Source organism: Nematolebias whitei, chromosome 12, assembly GCF_014905685.2.
Source record: "Nematolebias whitei isolate Nwh7 chromosome 12, NemWhi1, whole genome shotgun sequence".
NCBI classification, from domain to species: Eukaryota; Metazoa; Chordata; class Actinopteri; order Cyprinodontiformes; family Rivulidae; genus Nematolebias; species Nematolebias whitei.
Window position 1 is genome coordinate 24,758,071 of NC_056509.1, and position 19,919 is coordinate 24,777,989.

The 19,919-nt window shown below is 39.7% G+C and overlaps 1 protein-coding gene across 1 annotated transcript; it reads right to left on the reverse strand.

The window, feature by feature from the left end:
• Nucleotides 1-957: 957 nt before the first annotated feature.
• On the reverse strand, nt 958-18,082 carry gpcpd1 (glycerophosphocholine phosphodiesterase 1). Its single transcript, XM_037685758.1, has 20 exons — nt 17,761-18,082; nt 17,370-17,444; nt 17,178-17,268; nt 17,005-17,089; nt 15,185-15,260; nt 14,411-14,452; nt 13,125-13,248; nt 12,735-12,975; nt 12,470-12,632; nt 12,260-12,389; nt 12,122-12,176; nt 11,946-12,038; nt 11,798-11,872; nt 9,997-10,036; nt 9,664-9,722; nt 9,485-9,550; nt 8,232-8,368; nt 7,789-7,924; nt 7,515-7,675; nt 958-2,243 (listed from the first exon to the last, which is right to left on the reverse strand). The coding sequence occupies exons 2-20, from the start codon at nt 17,431-17,433 to the stop codon at nt 2,045-2,047; spliced, it is 2,037 nt and encodes a 678-aa protein (XP_037541686.1). The 5' UTR covers nt 17,434-17,444; nt 17,761-18,082; the 3' UTR covers nt 958-2,044.
• Between the last annotated feature and the right edge of the window lie 1,837 nt (nt 18,083-19,919).

Sequence of the window (19,919 nt, forward strand, 5' to 3'; positions counted from 1 at the left end):
AAGCAGTTTACCGGTCGGTCTACATTCCTACCCTCACCTATGTTCACGAGCTCTGGGTAGTGACCAAAAGAATGAGATCGTGGATACAGGCGATTGAAATGAGTTTCCTGCACAGGGTAGCTGGACCCTCCTTTACAGATAGGGTGAGAAGTTCAGTTATTTGTGAGACTCGAAGTAGAACCGCTGCTCCTCCAAACTGAGAGGAGCCAGTGGAGGTGGTTCAGGCATCTGGTAAGGATGCTCCCTGGGCGCCTCCCTAGGGAGGTGCTTCAGGCATGTCTGACTGAGAGGAGACCCCGAGGAAGACCCAGGACACACTGGAGAGACTATGTCACTTGGTTGGACTGGGGACATCTTGGAATCCTCCCAGAACTCGAAGAGGTGGCTGTGGAAAGAGATCTGGGCCTCCCTGCTCAAGCTGCTGCCCCTGCAACCCAACTTTGGAACAAGTGGAAGATACTGGACTGATGAATGGTTAGAAACCATTAAAAAACAGTTCCACCAGATGTTTTGTTGCCAATTAGCTAAACAAATAATCTCCAACTTAAAAGTTTTGTTAAATCGTGTGGGTCAATGTTTCGCATCCTAGCAACCTCCTACTCTCCATTATTGAACCAATAAAAATAGACATTCACAGCTCGAAACTCGCCTCTCCATAAAGTCGCGCTCCTTCTTGGCAGTACAAACTTCAATAATCTCATGACAACAGTAATCAGAGTTTACACCAGTTCCTGAGAATGCAGTGCGATTATTTTTAACAGCAGCGTGTTTATAGCCCCGCTGTAAACTGAAGCTTTGGGTTCGAGAACATGTGCTTCATATCCAGGAAATGATAAGATGGTCATAAACCAAGTTGTTGACAAACCATTTTAGAAGCCGAACAGAAAAATTATACAAGTACACAAATATATATTTTCAACCGCTTTAAAAGGATTAAGACCAAACACCAAGACAATATAAGGAAATCTGTTTTATTTACAGTTCAAGTGAGAGTTCAAGTACACCGAGCTGGGTCATCCATTTATACCGAGCATGCATGCAACAATCTTTAGACTCTAGTTCAGAGACAGACAAGGTCCAGACAACACATCACTCATGAATTCATGTGTACATTGAACTTGCGGTGCTGTGAAAATAATTGGGTTCAGAAGGAGGTACACGTTTTAAATCTCTAATCAAGTCAAACTTAACTTTGAAGAAGCTTGTGTTTAAATAAATTAGCAGAAATACATGTATCTCCTTTAAGGCTGTGGTTTGAATGTGCACCATTACAGAAAACACTTCTTCCTGAAATCAAGTATCTAGAAACCAGATTATACAATACGCAATGAACTATAATAATGAGGCCAATGAACAAAAGCTTAAAGGCAAGAAGAGTTGAAGCCAATGCATTTAACTAAACCTCTTTCTTAAGAGGGCTCATTCATGCCATAGTTTTAAAAGTGCTTTAAGTCAGACCAACAAAAACAAAACAATATTTCATGAAACCTGCGCTGTCAACTCATTACACAAGCACGTGCTGTTTGTTAAAAAAACAAAAAACTTGTCCAGCAACTCACTGATTCACAACAGTGTGATTGGTTCTGGTTCAGGTTGCAATGGCTGCATGCACAAAAAATAACAGCGGAAAAAAAAAACATCATTCAACAGCATGATGAACTTAATGACGTCCACTTTATAGCTCCTAAATTGTAAAGTATGCATTAAATTATAATTTGAAGCAACATATTGGCCTCATAAATCTGCACCTAATGTGTGATTTCTAGATATATTTTAAGACCCGTTGATTATTCTGCTCTGAAGAGTGAACTGGCCTTTGCAGGATAAATAGAAAATATGGCTTCTTTTGACGTTTTGGCTCAATGTCGAACTATAAATAAATAAAAACATTTTGTGGGGAAAATACAAAATGGCAGGGAGGAGCACCTGATCAGTTTGGTCAGAGGAAGTACAAGTTTATTTACTCGTCCAACCCTTCATTGGTCAACATCAGCATGAATAACGAGCTACACAGAAAGGTAGACACTTGATTTTTCTCTTTTTTTTATGAAGAGCTGAGGCCAGAATCAGACTCGGCACTTCCACCGTGAGCCTTTGAGGCAACACATGGTACCATGGAGCAGGGAATGGTGTAGCAGGCGCAAGCAGAGCTCTTTAAGGTCTCCTCTGTGATGACCTCCTGCAGAGTGTGTTGCTCTTCTACCTGGAAGATGTTTGCTTGCTCTCCTTGAGCTTCACAAATCCTAGAGGGAAAGAACGTAACAGAGTTGTTGGGATCAATGTTTCACAGCTAAAGACGTTTCGTATTTGTAAGTAAAGCTGTAAAATAACTCATTCTGTTACATTAAATAATTTGATCTAAAGAAAGTCTTTTAGGCATCAGAATTTTTGTTGAACCAACACAGAAATTTAGCAACATCTCAAAGAATTTCAGTGCGGTAACACAAGAGCTACAAACATTATAAAGCTCCATCTCCAAACATCCTATCATTCTGATTTATAGATTCAGCTCATTTATGTCATTTGAGCACAGCATAATAATTAAACTGTTTCCATGCACAGTCGTTAAATTTAAAATCATGCAGGGGGATGATTGCACAGGCTGTGCAGTGAAGGGAGGAGGCTTTCAACAGTGTATAGTTCGGCGATGCGTTTAAACCGTTTCAGCCATTTTAGGTCCAACAACCATTTTCAAGCGATTCTGCAGCGTCTTTAAGCACGTCGTTTGGGGAGGGACAAAACGGGTAATTCCTGTTCTCCGTACAACTATGTAGGTTAGCTGTTTGTGGACAAAAAGAAAACAAAGTCACTAATTTCGAGTTGCTTTTGTTTTCAAACAAAGACTTACTCAAAACTTTTGACTAGGAATAGCCCAGATCTGTACAACTAACGCCAAACTGAGATTAGGCGCTAACAGATATATCACGAGAACAGACGTGTGTTCAACTTCTAACACAATGTCCTTACTGCCACGGCAGACAATTCTGTTAAAAGTTAGGACCTGCAGGAAAAATGCAATCAGAAAATGTATGAACATATGACAGTGAACCACAGTGGTTCAGCCTGCTGTCGGGTGTCCCACATCAGCAGGGACCAACACCTGTCAGAAAGTTACGGGCGCTGCTGCTGAAAATAATGAGGTTGAGTGCACTTGATCAAGGTGGATTACAGCGTGGATTTAATTTGTAATCCATTAAAGGTCAAAATTCTGGAGAGGGAAAATTAAAGGCAAAATAAAGCAGAAATTTTTGTCCTTAACAAAACAGCTATCGCCCAAAAACACTCCAATCTCCAATGGTCATATTTGTCCAGTCCCCCCACCCTACCTATCATAATCGACCTGTAAAGACGACTGAGCTAATCATGAATTCATCAGTGGGCATGGACTGGTTTTACAACCTGTTCAGATCTAGTCATGTCTGAAAAACCACAACATCCACCTTTAGAAGAAAGAAAGACATTTGCTTTCTCTGTGTGTGTTGATCGGTAAAGAGATAAACTCAACTCTTTTTCTGAATAGGCCTGTCACGATAACAAATTTTGCTGGGCGATTACTTGTCTCAGAAATTATTGCGATTAACGACAATATTGTTTGAAATTTGACAATAATTCAGTAATTGTCAAATTTAAGAAATTATAATTTTTGTATGTAGTACCTTTTTTGACCACCGGATGGCAGTATAAGACTGTTTGAACCGAAGGATGGCTAGTGAGGGAGCGAGCAGCGTGTTTCTAAGAAAAACGGGAGAGAGGCCCCTTGACGTGACATGGGCCGTCTCTCATTCCTGTTTTTCGGTTCTCAAAATGGCGGACGTTCGGTGTAGTTTTTTTTTTTTTTCATTTAGCCTTTATTTATACAGGTTAGTCTCATTGAGCCACGAGAACTCATTTTCAAGAGAGACCTGTTTAGGGAGCACATGGTGGGGGTTAAGGGCCTTGCTCATGGGCCCAGAGTGGGGCGAATGAGGGTGGGGGCAAGTGTGGGTGTTTCACCTACCCCACCCACAATTTTGATGTTGTCGGGGCCGGGGCGTGAAGTTTGAGCTCGTTATATCATTTGTCACACAAAGCTTTTAATAAAACATCAGTAAACAAGTTCTCAGCTTCTTTTTGCAGAGAAAAAACATTTTTTTACATGAAGGCATGGATTTCAACTGTGAATTTTGGAGCTTTGACAAGACAGTTTTTTTCCTGAGGTCGGCCTATTAGCTTAGCTCGTAGCTTAGCTTCTCAGCTTAGCTGCTTTTAACGATCCAAAAATGCAATTTTGGACGTTCAAAACAGATTTTAAAGAGAAAAGAGAAAGGGAGGAGTCAGTGAAGAGCACCAGAGTTGAGCCCTTTGTCATCCAGTGTCTTCAGTAGAAAGAGACACGAAGAAACGATAAAGCTGATAAAGGAAAATGAGGTCGATAATTTCCATTTATCAGGCGATTAATTGATTTATTGTTTATTGCGACAGGCCTATTTCTGAACTTGTTAAATGTTCAGGGTTCACTAAATGATGATGCCATCGCCTCCATTGTAACAAAAACAGTTTTCACAACGAGTGCAGACAGGTCATCCACAGGCTTTGACATGAGCTTTAAGATTTATGTAAACTTTAAAGTACGCACGAAAAATATGCTCCAGTCCCAGAAAATTGCAAAGCTTTAACTTGAGGCATTAAAACAGGATTGTCTTGGAGCACAGCTGGTTTGCATGGCTGTTACAGTGGTTTGGTGCCGTCACACTTGCATACATCTAGCTTCAGCAGATCTGAGAAAACTAACAGCTGAATGCAGTTTATGAAGGTGCCAAAACATCACGTGACAATCCCATGCATTAAAAAAAGCCATTCGGTCTTAGTGCTAGTTTTCCTTCAAATATGTACAATGGAAGCACAATAATAAGGAAGAACTTGGAGGCAACACAAAGCAATACAAAGACGTAACAAAAAAGGATGTGACCTTGTGATCAAATGAGTACACCAGCATTAAAAATGATAACCATGGCAGTTGACTAATCAAACAAGTGTGGTAAGTAAAAACTCAGTGAGTCATAAATATTTCTACAAAGTTCAAATATCCACTTGTTGCAAGATGAAAGGCACAGAGAAGATATGAAAAGTCAACCGCCTCTTGTATCATTGTCTAGGAACATTGATGTGTTCCTGCAGCATTTGATGAGCAAGATTCATTCAGCTAGAGGCTCAAAAAGGGAACCAAAATAAAAAAAAATTAAAAAAGCCAGGGGGTGTAAAGAAAGCGCAGGAACCAGAGAGAATTACAGGAATCTGGAGAACTTGAGTCAAAACACGGCACCTCCCTTTCACAAATTCTGTAAAAGAGAGGCACAGTTATAAAGAACAATCGACACAACAATGTGGAGTTTTGATATGCTGTCTGCAGGAGTCTGCAGGAGTCTGCAGGAGTCTGCAGGAGTCTGCAGGAGTCTGCAGGAGTCAGGGCCAAAGTCCAAATGAAAGCACAGAGCAAATGTCAACATATAGACAGAGAGAGAAGTGAAACAGCTGAACAGGCAGGATCTGCCGACTACACGGTTTTGCTGAGTCCAGAGGAATCTATTTTACCTCAGTAACAATACAGACTTTATATAACTGGGCTGGCATAACTGTGCATGTTCATTTCACACACAGCAGTCAATCAATCAAGCTTTTCTAGAGACGGCAACAACAGATGCCAAATGATTCACACTCCTGCCACAGCCAGATTACGTAACACTGATGCTTGAAAAACAAGCTGATAACCTTTAAAATCAGGCCTGTTTATCACGGAAGAGCTGATACCAAGTGTTGCCTGAGGAGCATCAGGATTTATTACTTACAAAGAAAAAAAACTGTGGGACGGATCAGTGTTACTCAATTTGCAGAAGTTTCAAAAGTAAATTCATTCTTAAATTTGTCTAACTTAAAAGCTTTTAAAGTATAAATACTCATTTTAAATAAAGTTTTTAAAAAAAGCAGCAGCAGCAAAATCATTCCACAAGATTTTCAATAAGATACCAATACATTTCCAACTGCAGAGCCCCCATTCAAAAGTAGTAAAATTATTGGATGGATCCTCATAAAATGTACCTGAAGTAGAATTTTGTTCTTGGGAAGTATTTTTTATTATCTGTCCCGTATGTGTAAATGATTTTGAACTCAAGCGACTCTTGGTGTTGAAAGAAAGTTTTGCAGCTCGTGCCAAAACAACTCCACTGAATCACAGCCTGTAAACATGTTGTTGTAAAACATCAGACCCACAGTACATGTGCTGGCCATAACAAACTGAAGTGTTTTCATCCACAGAAACAACTAAACATGATGACCAAAACAGCTAAAGCTTAAAGAAACACTAAACAAACACAACAAGAAGGAACTAATCATCTCAGTGGACAAATACTGCACAAAACATGAAAAAAAAACTGAGTTTAAAGTGAAAAATATTTGTTTATCCAACACAAACAGAAACTAGATGAATTGCATTTCCTGTGAAAATGCAGTGTGAATGCTTATTGCAAAAGAACTTGCTGAAAAACAGCTGAAATTAGCAAAAAAAATGTAGCTGAAATGAAAGACTAAGCTTACTTTAGCAGAAGAAAGCAGCAAGAAAACATGTTTGCTGAATTCAAGGTCACGGTGAAGGTTTAAATATTAGGTTAATATATGAATTAGGTTTAAATAAGCAGAAATGAGCATAAAAATTAGGAAATTAGCTAAAAAAAAGGCTGAAATTACAAAAAAAAAAAAAAAAGCTGAAAAGTTGCTGAAAAGGCAGAAAGCTTAAACTACCAGAAGGAAGTGGAAGAAGCTGAAGTGAGCTAAATAAAATGTGGAATTAGCTGAAAATGCTAAAATTAACATAAAACAACTAAATAGTAGCTGAAATAGCATGAAAAAAGCTGAAACTAGCAGAAAAAGCTGAAAGGCGCGCAACAAGCGGAAATTAGCATAAAGAAGTAAATTAGGCTGAAAGTAGCAAAAAATACCACGAAAAACTTGAATTTATCTAAAATTAGCTAAAAAATGCTAAAAAGTTAGAATAAGCGTAAATTAGCAGAAGAAAGCAGAAAGAACACGTTTGCTGAAAGAAGCAGAAATGAGCACAAAAATGTGGAAATTATCTGAAAAAAGCTGAAATTAGCAAAAAAACAACTGAAAGTAGCTAAAAAGCAGAAAGGAGCTTAAATTACCAGAAGGAAGTGAAGAGAGAACATTTTAGATGAATTTGACTGAAAAAAATTAAACGAGTGTAAAAAATGTGGAATTAGCTGAAAAAGCTAAAATGATCAAAAGAACAGCTAAAATGCATTCACATGAGCAAATATTAGGGTGCACAGAGTGTGAGATTTAAAGTAGATAAAACACGTGTCAAAAGGTGGTAATAACTACAAAAAATGATTTGTGATGTAATAATGGGAGCACAAGCACTAAATGAGATAAGTCACGTAGAAGAACGTCTCTGGACGCACGGCCTGCTGTTTGTGTTTCAATCGTTGTAGCAGCAAACACTGTGTTGAAGTTCAGCCTACCGATCATATATGAGCCCATCAATTCCTTCCTCCCTCAGCTTCTTCCTGGTTTCGTGGTCATTATTGTCGTCGCCCCAGCTGAACACCACCAGGCCTGTGGACTGGGCCTCCCTGATGTAATTCAGGTGCTTCAGCAGCTCCTCAGTGTGGGCACTGATGCCCTGGAAGACAAACCAGTCCAGCACATGAGAAAAAGCCACCAGGCCTCCAGAACCTTTTCATTTCAGTGAAGGGCTGCGTTAAAATGTGTTCATAATGAACGTAAACAACCTACCAGAATATTTTCACTCTGAGCGTAGCTAACAGCAAACTGAGTGGTCTGGCAGCGGATGTCCATCAGCTCAGGGTATTTAACAGAAACCCCCTGAGTCAAGAACAGGATGGGATACTTGTTCTGCTTGTGTCGCACCCTGGACAAAAGAAACTCATGAGCTGTTGAAGAGGGTTCATTGTTACTGGACAACATCCATGGACTCACTAAAACCTGAGATGCAGTTCCATGAATTCAGTTCAACTAAAACAACAGGAATCCCTTTTTAAATGTTCACTTCTTTCTACATTTAGGTCAGCTGTATCTAAAAATGTGAGAAAAACAACTCCTTTTTACTTTGTCCAAATAAAACCTTTCAGCTGCTGCCTTGAGACAAAAAGACATTCGTGAACACATTCATGCATGGAAAGAGAAGATTGTGCGCGCTTAGGCACAACAGTACTTACATTGTGCAGATATCTGGGTCGAAACATGAGAAGATGATGCGTCTCTTCCCACCTTTCTGCAGAACGCAGGAGAAAATGATGTCGAGGAAGGTGTTCATGTTGAAATAGGAGGACAGGTTTCCGTCCCATGATCCGTCCTGTAAACACAAAGAATTAAAAACATCACTTTATAGTGTGAATGCTTATTAAGCATTCACACTATAGTGATCCTGTTAGTATTTTTGTGCTCCTTTCAGCTTTATTCTGTTAACTACAACAGTTTTGAGCGTCTAACTTATTTCAGCTCATTTTAGTGTGTTTTGCTCCTTTAAGCTTATTTCTCCTATTTTAGCTACTATTTAGCTGTTTTTATGCTAATTTGAGCTTTTTCAGCTTATTCCACATTTTTTGCACTCATTTAAACTTTTTTCAGCCTAATTCAGCAAAATTGTGCTCTCTCCACTTGCTTCTGGTAATTGAAGCTTTTTCTGCTTTTTTAGCTACTATTCAGTTGTGTGTGTGTGTGTGTGTGTGTGGGGGTGCAAATTTCTGCATTTTTCAGATAATTTCAACTTTTTGTGGTAATTTCTGCTTCTTTAAGCCTAACTGGGTGCACATGTGGTCTCTCCACTTCCTTCTGGTAATTTAATCTTCTTTCTGCTTTTTAATTTTTTAAAAATCTTTTTTAGCTACTATTCAGATATTTTTGGGAAAAGTCTGCTTTTTTCAGGTAATTTCCAACTTTTTTGTGCTAATTTCTGCTTCTTTCAGACTTAGCTGGAGCAATTGTGCTTACTCCACTTCATTTTGGCCATTTAAGCTTCTTTCTGCTTTTTGCCATTATTCAGCTGTTTTGGGAAAAATTCTGCTTTTTTTTAGATGATTTCCCACTTTGTGCTTATTTCTGCTTTGTTAAGTTTATTTGGACACAATTGTGCTCTCACCACTTCCTTTTGGTAATTTCAGCTTCTTTTGGCCTTTTAAAAAAGCTACTATTCAGCTATTTCTTGCTAATTTAAGCCCATTTTAGCTACTTTACTAATTTTTGTGCTCATTTCTGCTTCTTTAAACCAAATTCTGCAAATGTGTTCTCTCTGCTTTCTTCTGCTAACTTAGGCTTGTTCTTCCATTTCAGCTACATTTCAGCATGTTTTAGCTAATTTCAGCTGTTTTTCAGCAAGTTCTTCAGCAATAAGCATTCACACTGCATTTTTGCAGGAAATACAATTTCTCTAGTTTTAATGGTGATGTTCTCTCGGAGCTGTTTTACTCACCTTCATCTGGCTGATCCATTTGAGCTCGATGTTGAAGCCAACGTGCTCAGGAATAGCTTGGAAAATCTTTGGAGGAACAAAAAAGAGCAAATAGTTCACTTGGATGTGAGAAAGAAGACCTAGAGGAGGAGGAGAGAAGGTTGCATTTGATAGACAATCATCATCAGAACATTCTTTACCTGAGACAGCGAGGGGAATGGCTGATGTTCATCAATTTCATCTTCATCATCCAGAAGATCTGCAAAATCCCATTACGCAATACCCTCTAATGTACTTTACTGTGATGCAAGATACGGTACACAAAAGCTCTTTGACTGAAACTAAATCCATCGCAGTGTATTGATTAAAAAACAACACTGTGCAACAAAGCTTAAATGACATGATCTTAGGTAATGCAGGCCCAATAACATCAATAGCATTTTGCAATAGAGCTTTTTCAATCTTTCATTCAAAGTCCAAGCAGGAAGGGCTGAGGTACGAGAAGGAAAACAAACAAACAAATAAGTGCATACCTTTGTAATCACTTCCTTGCATTGCAGTGGTATGGGCCAACTGTGTAAAAACAAATCACAAATTGTTTACTTTAATATATATATATTAAAAAATAAACATGACCAATGAAAGATAAACCAACACACTCACTTTTATTGTCATTTTTTAACAGTAAAATCAGTTGAATCAAGTGTAGTTATTAATCTTAACTGAAGTTAAATGAAGAAATCTGAGACCAGATTGAGGAATTATTTGTAAATACTGTCAATCAGAAATTACTGTAGCTGCTTAGAGACAAAAACAATTTATTTAATTATTTTTAAGCATGCAACAAGTCTGCATGGGCTGGTGTGAGATACCAACAAAATGACAACTTTAAGCAAAAATACCACAATTTCATAGTATTAAAGCCAAAAAGTACAGCACAGAGCTTTTACCTTTGTTTAAATACAAAGATTTAACTACTATCATTGCTGCTTGATTACATTTCTATAATAATCAGAATCTTAAATATAAAATATATATTTATATATAGTTATATATAGTTCTAATTTGTTGTACAAAGGTTCAAAAGGAGTGAAAACGTGTAAATTTGTTGACAGTCACAGTTTAAGAGTCAAGACATTTACCTAAATGTATTTATTGTCATCAGATATTTTGAATATCAAAACTGAACAATTTGTTTATTCTCAAGCATTGAGATTCAATTTTAAATCAATGTCAGCCAAAACACCAGAGAGCCAGCCGATTTGAGATATTATGATATTTTTTACACAAAAACACAAAACACCAGTTACATTTAGTCACAGTTCTTAACCAAACATGCATGTTGTGCACGGTTTGATCGACTGCTCAAATGCTGCAGATGTGTGGGTCAAGTGTGCAGCTTCCTGCTGACAGACAGCATAAATGTGCTTTTATATTCTACTTTAGTTAAAATAAGTTATCAGGTGGACATACAACAATCTGTTTGCTGCCTTAGGGAAGAAATAAATACTATTCAGACGTTAAGGGGTGTCCTCTGCGTTTGTTCATCGCTGCAGTTGATCTGCACAAGAAGCTAGTTACAGCTGCGAGTCAAGTCTCCGTACAAGAGTGAAGATATACCAGCGGTGGGGAAGTAACTCAAAAGCTGAAAGCTAGTTAAATGTCTGAATCTTAGTGAGCCTGCAGCAGCCCGTTTACTCTAATCCACCAACGTTAACTCTCAGATTATGGCAAATGTTTGAATCCAAATGTTCATTTTAGGAGAAGCAATGCCCATCACTTACTGAAAAAGTTTCCGTATAAACAAACCATCTTGGGTTTTTTTTTAGGGCTTCTGAAAAAAAAACAAAAAACGAATCTTGTCCGGTTTTGACTAGCACAAGTTTACAGATGACAACTTGTTGACGGCTTGCAGCTGCAGGCGGGTAGTAAGGAGGGCACAGCTCTGTGCTTATACAAACTCTCTGGAATGTCACTGAAAGGCATTTAAACTGCAAGTAAATAGAAAGATTTTGACACTATAACTTCTTAAAACCTTGAAATATTTCAAGATTATTGTATTTTGTAGCAGCCCAATAATATGCATGGCCTACAATACAGATGTGCAAGCTTTGCACAGAAACACAGGTTGTGATTTTCAAAAGTTGCCTGTGTAAACCACGACCGCAGGGCAGCACATTGCATACCCAGCTGCTCATTACCACAAACTGAAGCCAGATTTCCTGCTTCAACTCAACAAATTAACGGTAAACAAACATAAACCCAGCAGCAGCGCAGAGCTTTCAGGGAACATTGCACAACCCAGCAAACAGGATTAACTAGAGCAGGGGTTACCTTAAGAAGCTGCAGCTGATCAAATGTCAGATCTTTAACCGGGACCTCGATGAGCTCCAGATTTTTGTCATTTTTCTGAAGTCAGACATAATTATTAGTTTTAGATACAAGCGCAGAAAGTGGAAAATAAAACAAGATTCTAATAGACCTTCTTGGTGGAAATGCAGCAGGTCAGATCATGGTATACAATTGGCACAGCATCCTTAGAGAGGTGCACATCAAACTCCACAAAGGCTGCACCCTGTACGCACACAAACACATTTGAGCAGGAGTAACACAAAATAAGAGATTTGTTTACATGAGCGTGTCCTCTCTTTGACTTACATGTTTAGCTGCACTTTTAAAAGAGGTGATTGTGTTCTCTCGAACTTTGTAGTGTCTGTAAAATGCAAATCAAATCGTTGACACGGTTGATTTGAAAATAAATAAAGCGGGAAAAATAAAAATGTGCATGTCACTTACTTGGCAGCGTGCGTGCTGCCCGCTCCTCTGTGACCGACATCCACAGTGCTTCTTTTCTTCCAGTGCTTCGTGTACGACGAGCTCATGTCACACTCGAGGCCCTGGATTGGCCGGATCACCATGTAATCCACTGAAACCGCAGGAACAAAGTAAATATGGATGAACACAGAAAAAATGGCAAACTTATTTAGAACAAATGAAAATTCTCACCTCTCACTTTCCCAATGGTCTGCCTGGAGTTTCTTCCCATTATGGGAAGTGTGACCACCCCCGTGTCTTTGCCATGCTCTGAAAATGAAGAGGAGAGGAGGCAGGCTGTCCCCACGTGCCCCGGGTGGATGTCCCCCTGAACCACATGCTCACTCAGATCCTCCTGGAAGCAAATTCAAGATTAGAACACCAATCGTATGTAGCAAGATAAGAATATGGATTTATTGTGTTATATTGACAGTTTTTTTGGTTGAACAGATGGTACCTCAAAAAACTCAAAGGTGAGCTCCAGGTTGTCAGGGTCCATGGTGAGGATGCTGTACTCTGTCCACCGGGGGGGCTCCAGGGCGTAACCACACTCCGGCTGAGAGTGTCGAGACTTATAGCCATTAATATCCATCATACTGATCCCCAGAGTGGTGGTCATCTTGTGCCTAGATGAAGAGCTGAGCTCATCTTCCTCATCCTCTTCCTCTTCCTCAACACCCTCCAATGTAAGCTTGATCCTGCACCCATACATTAAAATGCAAATTAAAAAAGTCTCGTACTGACTGGACTGTTTTACTCTGGATCAAGGGGTAGGAGCGGTGCTGTAATACTTTAGCTCATGATGGACTTTCTCTGGTGTTAAATTTAGACTTCCTGTCAAACGCACCTGAAGCGAGACTTCTTATATTTCTTCTTAGTGATGGACACTGGAGGCCTCTTGGAATAGTGCAATCGCAGGCGAATATCCGTCTGGCATGTCAGCCACCCCGAGTCAAGACATTTTAAATCATCTGCAGAGATAAACAGGACAGCATTTGATTAAAGCTTCTTTTTGTTCACTGAATGTAAAAACTTAGCAGTAAAAATAAAACAAGTGCCTGAACTAATGCTATTTTTTAATTTTCTCGGCTGCTCCCTTCCTCAGGGGTCGCCACAGTGAACTACTGTAACCCACACGACGCCGGACGCCCTTCCTGACACAAACACAGAGCACTGAGCTACCACAGCCCTCTGTGTGGAGCAGAGAGCTGCCACCTAGGGGGCCCAGGGGAGCATTTAAGGGCCTTGCTCAAGGGCCTAGAGTGGGGCAAATGAAAGACGAGTCAGGTGTTTCACCTCTCCCACCCACATTTTTATGTTGTCTGTCTTGGGGTCAAATTGGCGACCTTCCAATCACAGGCTCGCCTTCTCTAACGTCTGCGCCACCACTCCCCCTGAATCAGTGCTCTATAATGTGCTTTGCTACATTTAACATTTAGCTTTCATTTTGGTAGATTTAGCTTGAGCATTTTGCTTCTTTTAGCTAGTGTTTTGTTCCTGCCAGGTTGGGTTCTGTTTTTTAGCTTTAACAAATCAGTTTTAAATTTCTTTAGAAATGTTCAGCAGTCATTCACTCATGCATTCACGTTATATTCTGGCAGAAAATGTCATTTTTCTTATTACAGTAGTCCCTCGCTACATCGCGGTTCATTTATCGAGGACTCGCTCTATCGCGGATTTTCAAAATAAGATTGGACACAACACAAAATTGGCTGATTGATGGATGAGCCGCATGATGGGCGTGGCATTTTTATTTATTTAGCACCTCCTGCACCTTTGTGCAGCCCTTACTGCAGGATAAACTTCCTGCTGCAGCTGATCAGCTGATCTCCATGCAGAGCGGAGAAGTGGGTGTGGCCAAGAGTGCTTGCAGAAGGCAAAGAGCAGACGAAGCAGGGAGCTGAAACCATGACATGCTGTGCTCTTTTAGAGTTTAGAAACATTGTTTAGAATATTGCAAAAGTGTGGGGAAGGGTTTAAAATGCCTTAACACTGTATATAAATACTCAAATAAACTACTACTTGTACTACTATTCCTACTTTCCGGTTTTTCACTTATCACGGGGCTTCAGGGTACGGATCCCCCGCGATAAACGAGGGACTACTGTATTTGAGTTTCTTATTCCGACTTACTTTGAAATCCAAACTGTCCATCGTCGATATTCTGATGCGTTTCTGAAAGCACAGAAAAGAAAATCAGACGCGATAAAAGGTTTGCAGCAACACACAGGCTGAGGCCAAATGACACCAGAGTGTTTCCAGTTGTCAAGACACTGTTTGAACTTGAGCATTATGATGCCAAGTTTGCTCTGGATTCGATTTGCCTCAGTTTCAAGAACATTTACCAAACACAAAAACATATATATATTTTTTAATCTAAATGATTAATGCCAGCAGGGCGTTAGGGTTACATTAGCTGGATCTTATGACAGTAGGAATCACATAAGGAACAAGAACAAGAAAACAAAGACTGGGCGCTAGGCTGCGATCATAAAACAAGATCAAACGCAGAGTGTGGACTCGGCTGCAGCCGCTCTTCCTATCTGGCTCGTTTTAAATCAGCTCTGTTTGAATAAGACCAACACAATGGCCTGATAACTAAAGGGATCTACAATAATAAGTCTACTGCACTGCAGTTTTTCCTCTGTGTCAGCAGATTGGTCTAGTGAATGCTTTACCAGTATCATCCAAAGGATAACAGCTGGAGCTGAAAATAACGGGGAGCACTACGAAAACTACCCGTACATTAAATACACTATACTGCGGTCCTTTAAAAACTGAAACCCCCTCCTCAATCGGTGTAGCTAGAACCAACTGTAATGCTAAGAACAGGACGTAGGAGGTTTGAATATGACCACAAAAAAATAAAAAACTGAACCGTGCACCGTTTAATTTGCATGTTTATACCTGTGGGGCTCATCGTGCGGGGCTGAAGATGGGTCTCCCACATATTGACTATCACTTGACAGGGGCCACCTGCACTCTGCAATTTCAATGTTGGGTACAATGTTAGGGTTTTCAAATCAGATACACAGCACTACTGCTTCAAACTGGTCTCAGAAGAAGCCTTCGGACCAGAGGCTGAGAAAGGAGTTAGAGCTGGTAGTCGCCAGTCTCTCAGCTAGAACAGTCAGCCACCTTTGTGTTGAAATCTGAAAAATGGATTTGTTAGTGATGGGATAATAAAAGATAAGAGACTAAAAAAAACCATGTCTTCTGTTTAATACTGCTCTTATTTATATGTGTCATTGTGATCTTCTTGACTTTACCAACAACACACATGTCGAAATGTATTTTTAGCTTCGAGATCAACAAAGTGGAGTCCAATTTCAAAAAGTACCCAGCCTTAGTTAATATTGAATCTATGAATGAAATGCAGATTGTGGGTTTGTCCTGTTTAGTTGTTTATAAGGCGTTTATTTTCCTGGCATCAGTTGTTACATGAAACCACACTTGACTTCACAAAACTGAAGGAAATTCAACGAGTCTCACATTAATGTTTGGAATGAAAACACTCGGGTCCAGGCTTGACAAAGTCACCACAAACTCTTGCAACACATTTAAAAAAAGTATTAAGAAATGCACATAATGTACTTTCATTTTCCTGGAACGTGACACAACGTGGCTTAGCTGAGGCGCTGTGAACGCCAGCTGGACAGTTTGATCGTGGCTGCAGATTTTCACAGCACTGACCTGTTCACGCCTGGTATTACCATGTGTCCCGAGGTGCCCAGGTCACGAGGCAGACACTTGGTACGCCTCTCAAATGACCGCTACTCCGAATGCAAATAAATCTGTACATCACGCACAAGAATCTGACGCGCAACACGCTCACAGGGAGGCAGCAGACCGGCTCACGTTTCCATGAAGCCCAGACACATTCAGTGACGGTCACTCATATAGATTAAAACTGGGTATTGATTTAAGGAACGTGGACGTGCATGGAGACAAAAAAAGACAAGCTTGTTTGAGCTACGTGGGAATAGACCTCACGATTTTAGTTGTTAGAACGGTGAATTCACGGGTTGTACAGGAATGCAAGCCTATGAATTTGCAACGCGCCTTAAAAACAGTGCACAGCCACAACACTTCACTTGTCACAGATATTTTGTTTACCGTCGCTGGAAAATGGAACATAAACAGGAAGGCAGGGTTTTCTGTTACAACCAGAGCTGCTGGATTCGAGTAGCTTAACACAGTTTGACATTTCTTTCTCGCCACCTCTGTGGATGAATACAAAGACGGTCTGTGGAGCAGGATTTCAATTTCACGCTGAAATAAGACCGGGGCCAAATCTAGCCTTTGAGACTTTGAAATAAGGCCCGAGCAATAACACATCAGCGAGTCTTTGGTGCACTCCCACATTTTAAACAGGGTTATTATTTACCAGGTGTGAACAGGAAGAACAGCTCTAACCGTAGCCAAAAGATTATATTTATCGTTTAAACTCAAAAGACCATGAGGTCAAGTATGTGGTGACTTTGGATTATGGAAAACAACAACAAAGCACATGAAAAGTCTTCCTTGCCTGAGGGGCTGCAAAAAACAAGTTAGGTTAAAAGCTCACATTACATCCAATAATGTATTGAAAGTCACACACCAGAGTGTAATGAATTAACTCAGTAATAACCATTAAATCTTTTGACAGATGATTCATATAAAGCAATACAAAATAATTCTAAGAAAGCTGTTCAGTGATTGGGGCTCCAGAGGAAGAAGGGACTCACCTTAGACTCTAAGAAGAAGCCTTTAAAATAGCGATACCTGGAAACAACACCTCTGGGCACAGAGACTGTTACAGTCCAAGCCTGCCTGTGATTAAAATAAATACAATTACTTTTGGAGAAACAGCCACATATATTAACAGGGTATAAAGGAGGAATTGCACAGTTTCACCTACCCATCATCACCTAGAGGATGTAAAGTCACAGCTTTTTGATAGCTCCAGTTTCCCAGGGCCTCACAGCTACCAACAACTGCAATCACCTCACCTAAGAATATATTTAAAAAAAAAAAGGCTTATTCATATTGTCTTTATTTTTCATGAACGTCCATAGGACTTGTGACTATCAAATTTAAACTTAAAACATACCTGGAGATGTTTCCTCCCTGATCACCAAAGTCACCTGGGTGGTCTCCATGGCTGACACCGGCATCAACAGATAAACTGTAAAACAGAAATGACTATAAATGTATAAAAACAACTGGCTTAACCCTCCCCTAAAGAAGCCACCAGTTGAGTAAGATTGGCTCTAAATTCTACAAAGAATAAGTCATGTGTCGGCTGCAGGCTGAAACTGTAAAAGCAGTTTTGTTGGAGGAAAATAAAAAAGTCTAAACCGTTCATTTGGTTTCATAATGGCTGCTAACAGGAGGCGCAGCTAGCCAACCGGCAAACCGTGCCGCTGCTTTATAACCAGTCTGAGTGGTGCTGAACAGCTGAAAAATACTCTACTGACGATACGAATGTCAAATACAACTACCTTTTTATGTCTGCGGTGATTCTTGGCTCTGACGGAATGTAATTCGCAGCAGACCCGGTCGGTTCGTCTACCCAGCCGAGAAGCTTCCGTTAGGGCGAAGGGAAGCAGCGGGGTCAGCAGCCATCGCTGCTTCTGTTCATCGGACAAAACGAAGGTTCCCCTCCACTGAGAAATAAATATATCTCCTCCGGTACAGATGTAAGCCCGCGGGATAACTGGAAAAAGTCCCACACGATAGTGCCGCCCAGACACAGCCAAATCCACGGAATGATTCTGAGTCTGTCTGTCTGTTCCGTGGAGTTAGCCAATAAACAAGCCCGCTCGTGCGTCAAGGAGGCGAAACAAACAACGCTTCCGGAACATACTTTCAAAGTAAAGCGCACCTGTGCTCTTTATCAGAGGGCAACTTGACTTTCTTCTTGCTTCTTGAAAATGTCGTCAGGATTATGCATTGGGAAATCCAAGCTTTTAGGGAGGAAAAAAACAAAACATAATTGTTGAAACACAAGTCACAAAAACACATGATCTTAATTGTTAGTTGAAGCATAAGCCCTTAAACTGGGTGCTTCATCAATCACATTATCAGAGTCAGAGAGTTTTTATTGCCATACACACCACGTGTGGTACATGTGGTGGAACGAGATTATGTACACAGGGGCCCAGTTACATACATCAATAAAATGTAAAAGAAGAACAGCAAGAAGATCTAAGATATGAACTAAGAAAAACATCAACCACATATACACTAGGCACTAATAGCATAAAAACAATACGCCGAACAGCAGCACGAACATGAGTCTGTGTGAGCAGATGAGCACGAATGAACACGTCAACATGAAACAGATCAGCAGCAACATGAAACAGATCAGCAGCAACATGATGTGATTTTTCACAGTGATTAGTCTGTTTAGAGATTCATGAGTCTAACAGCCTCAGGGTCGAAGCTGTTCCTCAGTCTAGTGGTTCTACACTTAATGCTCCTCAACCTCCTTCCTGAGGGGAGTGGGGCAAAAAGTGTGTGTGCTGGGTGAGTGGAGTCCTTCATGATGCAGGTGGCCCTCTTCCTGCATCTGTAGGTGTAGGTGATGGTGGGGAGGCTGACTCCAACAGACTTCTGTGCAGCCTTCACCACTCTCTGCAAAGCTTTTTTAAATTATGTAGTGACTACTGTTTTTGAGTAATATTAATAGTAACACCTAAATAAAATCTTAGTAATCATTTAAAGTTCGTGTTCCATAAAGTCCCTACTATGATTAATTTTCTCACATTTTGCGTGATTTATAATAAAAATGCAAAACCTTCACCATTTACATAAACACAACTTAGCAGGCAGGGTTATACTTTGCATTTTTTAGGTTAAGTAGCATTTTAAGCTTTTCACATAAAAATAAATTAAATGCTGAACTTGAAAGGCTACAAGGGCTAAAGGTGATGTCATATATTCCCATACCCATATTTTCTGTTGTCAGCAGCAAATTATGTGCTTTATTAAAAAAATGAATGAGACGTGAGCTAACTGCTTTTCCAAAAGAGACAAAGTCCTGAGGTGTTTTAAGTTCATTTTAGAACTTTTTTTTTATTTTAAACTATACAGACGCTTTGTAGGACACTGCAAAAAATGTAATGGCATAAACTAAACATTAGGAAATTTTAAGTCTTTTATCAACACCTGTTTTTTGTAGGCTCATTACAAGTACTTATTTAAAAATCCCTAACCAGGATAATCACTGTAAGTAAAAAGAAAAATCACTGGAATGCCACTTTAACTGGTGATGTAGGACTTCTCTGTGCTGCTGATTTCATGATGCTGATTATCTCATGCTGATGTATTCATTCATACCTATCTGCTCACCAGACTCATGTTGCTGCTGTTGTTAGGCCGTATCGTTTTGCATTCTTAGTGTTTATTGTATATCTTAGATCTTTTAGCGTACTGTTTTGCATTTGTTTTAACGTACCTGAAAGTGAAACTTCAGTGAAAGTACAAGTATCTTACCATAAAATTACTTTGGTAAAAGTTCAAGTCTCCTTTAAAATTATTACTTAAGTAAAAGTCTTAAAGTATCAGACATTTAATGTACTTAAGTATCAAAAGTAAATGTCTCATATAAAATGTACTTAAAGTAAGAGTATTAAGTAAAAGTAAATGAGCCTGGACT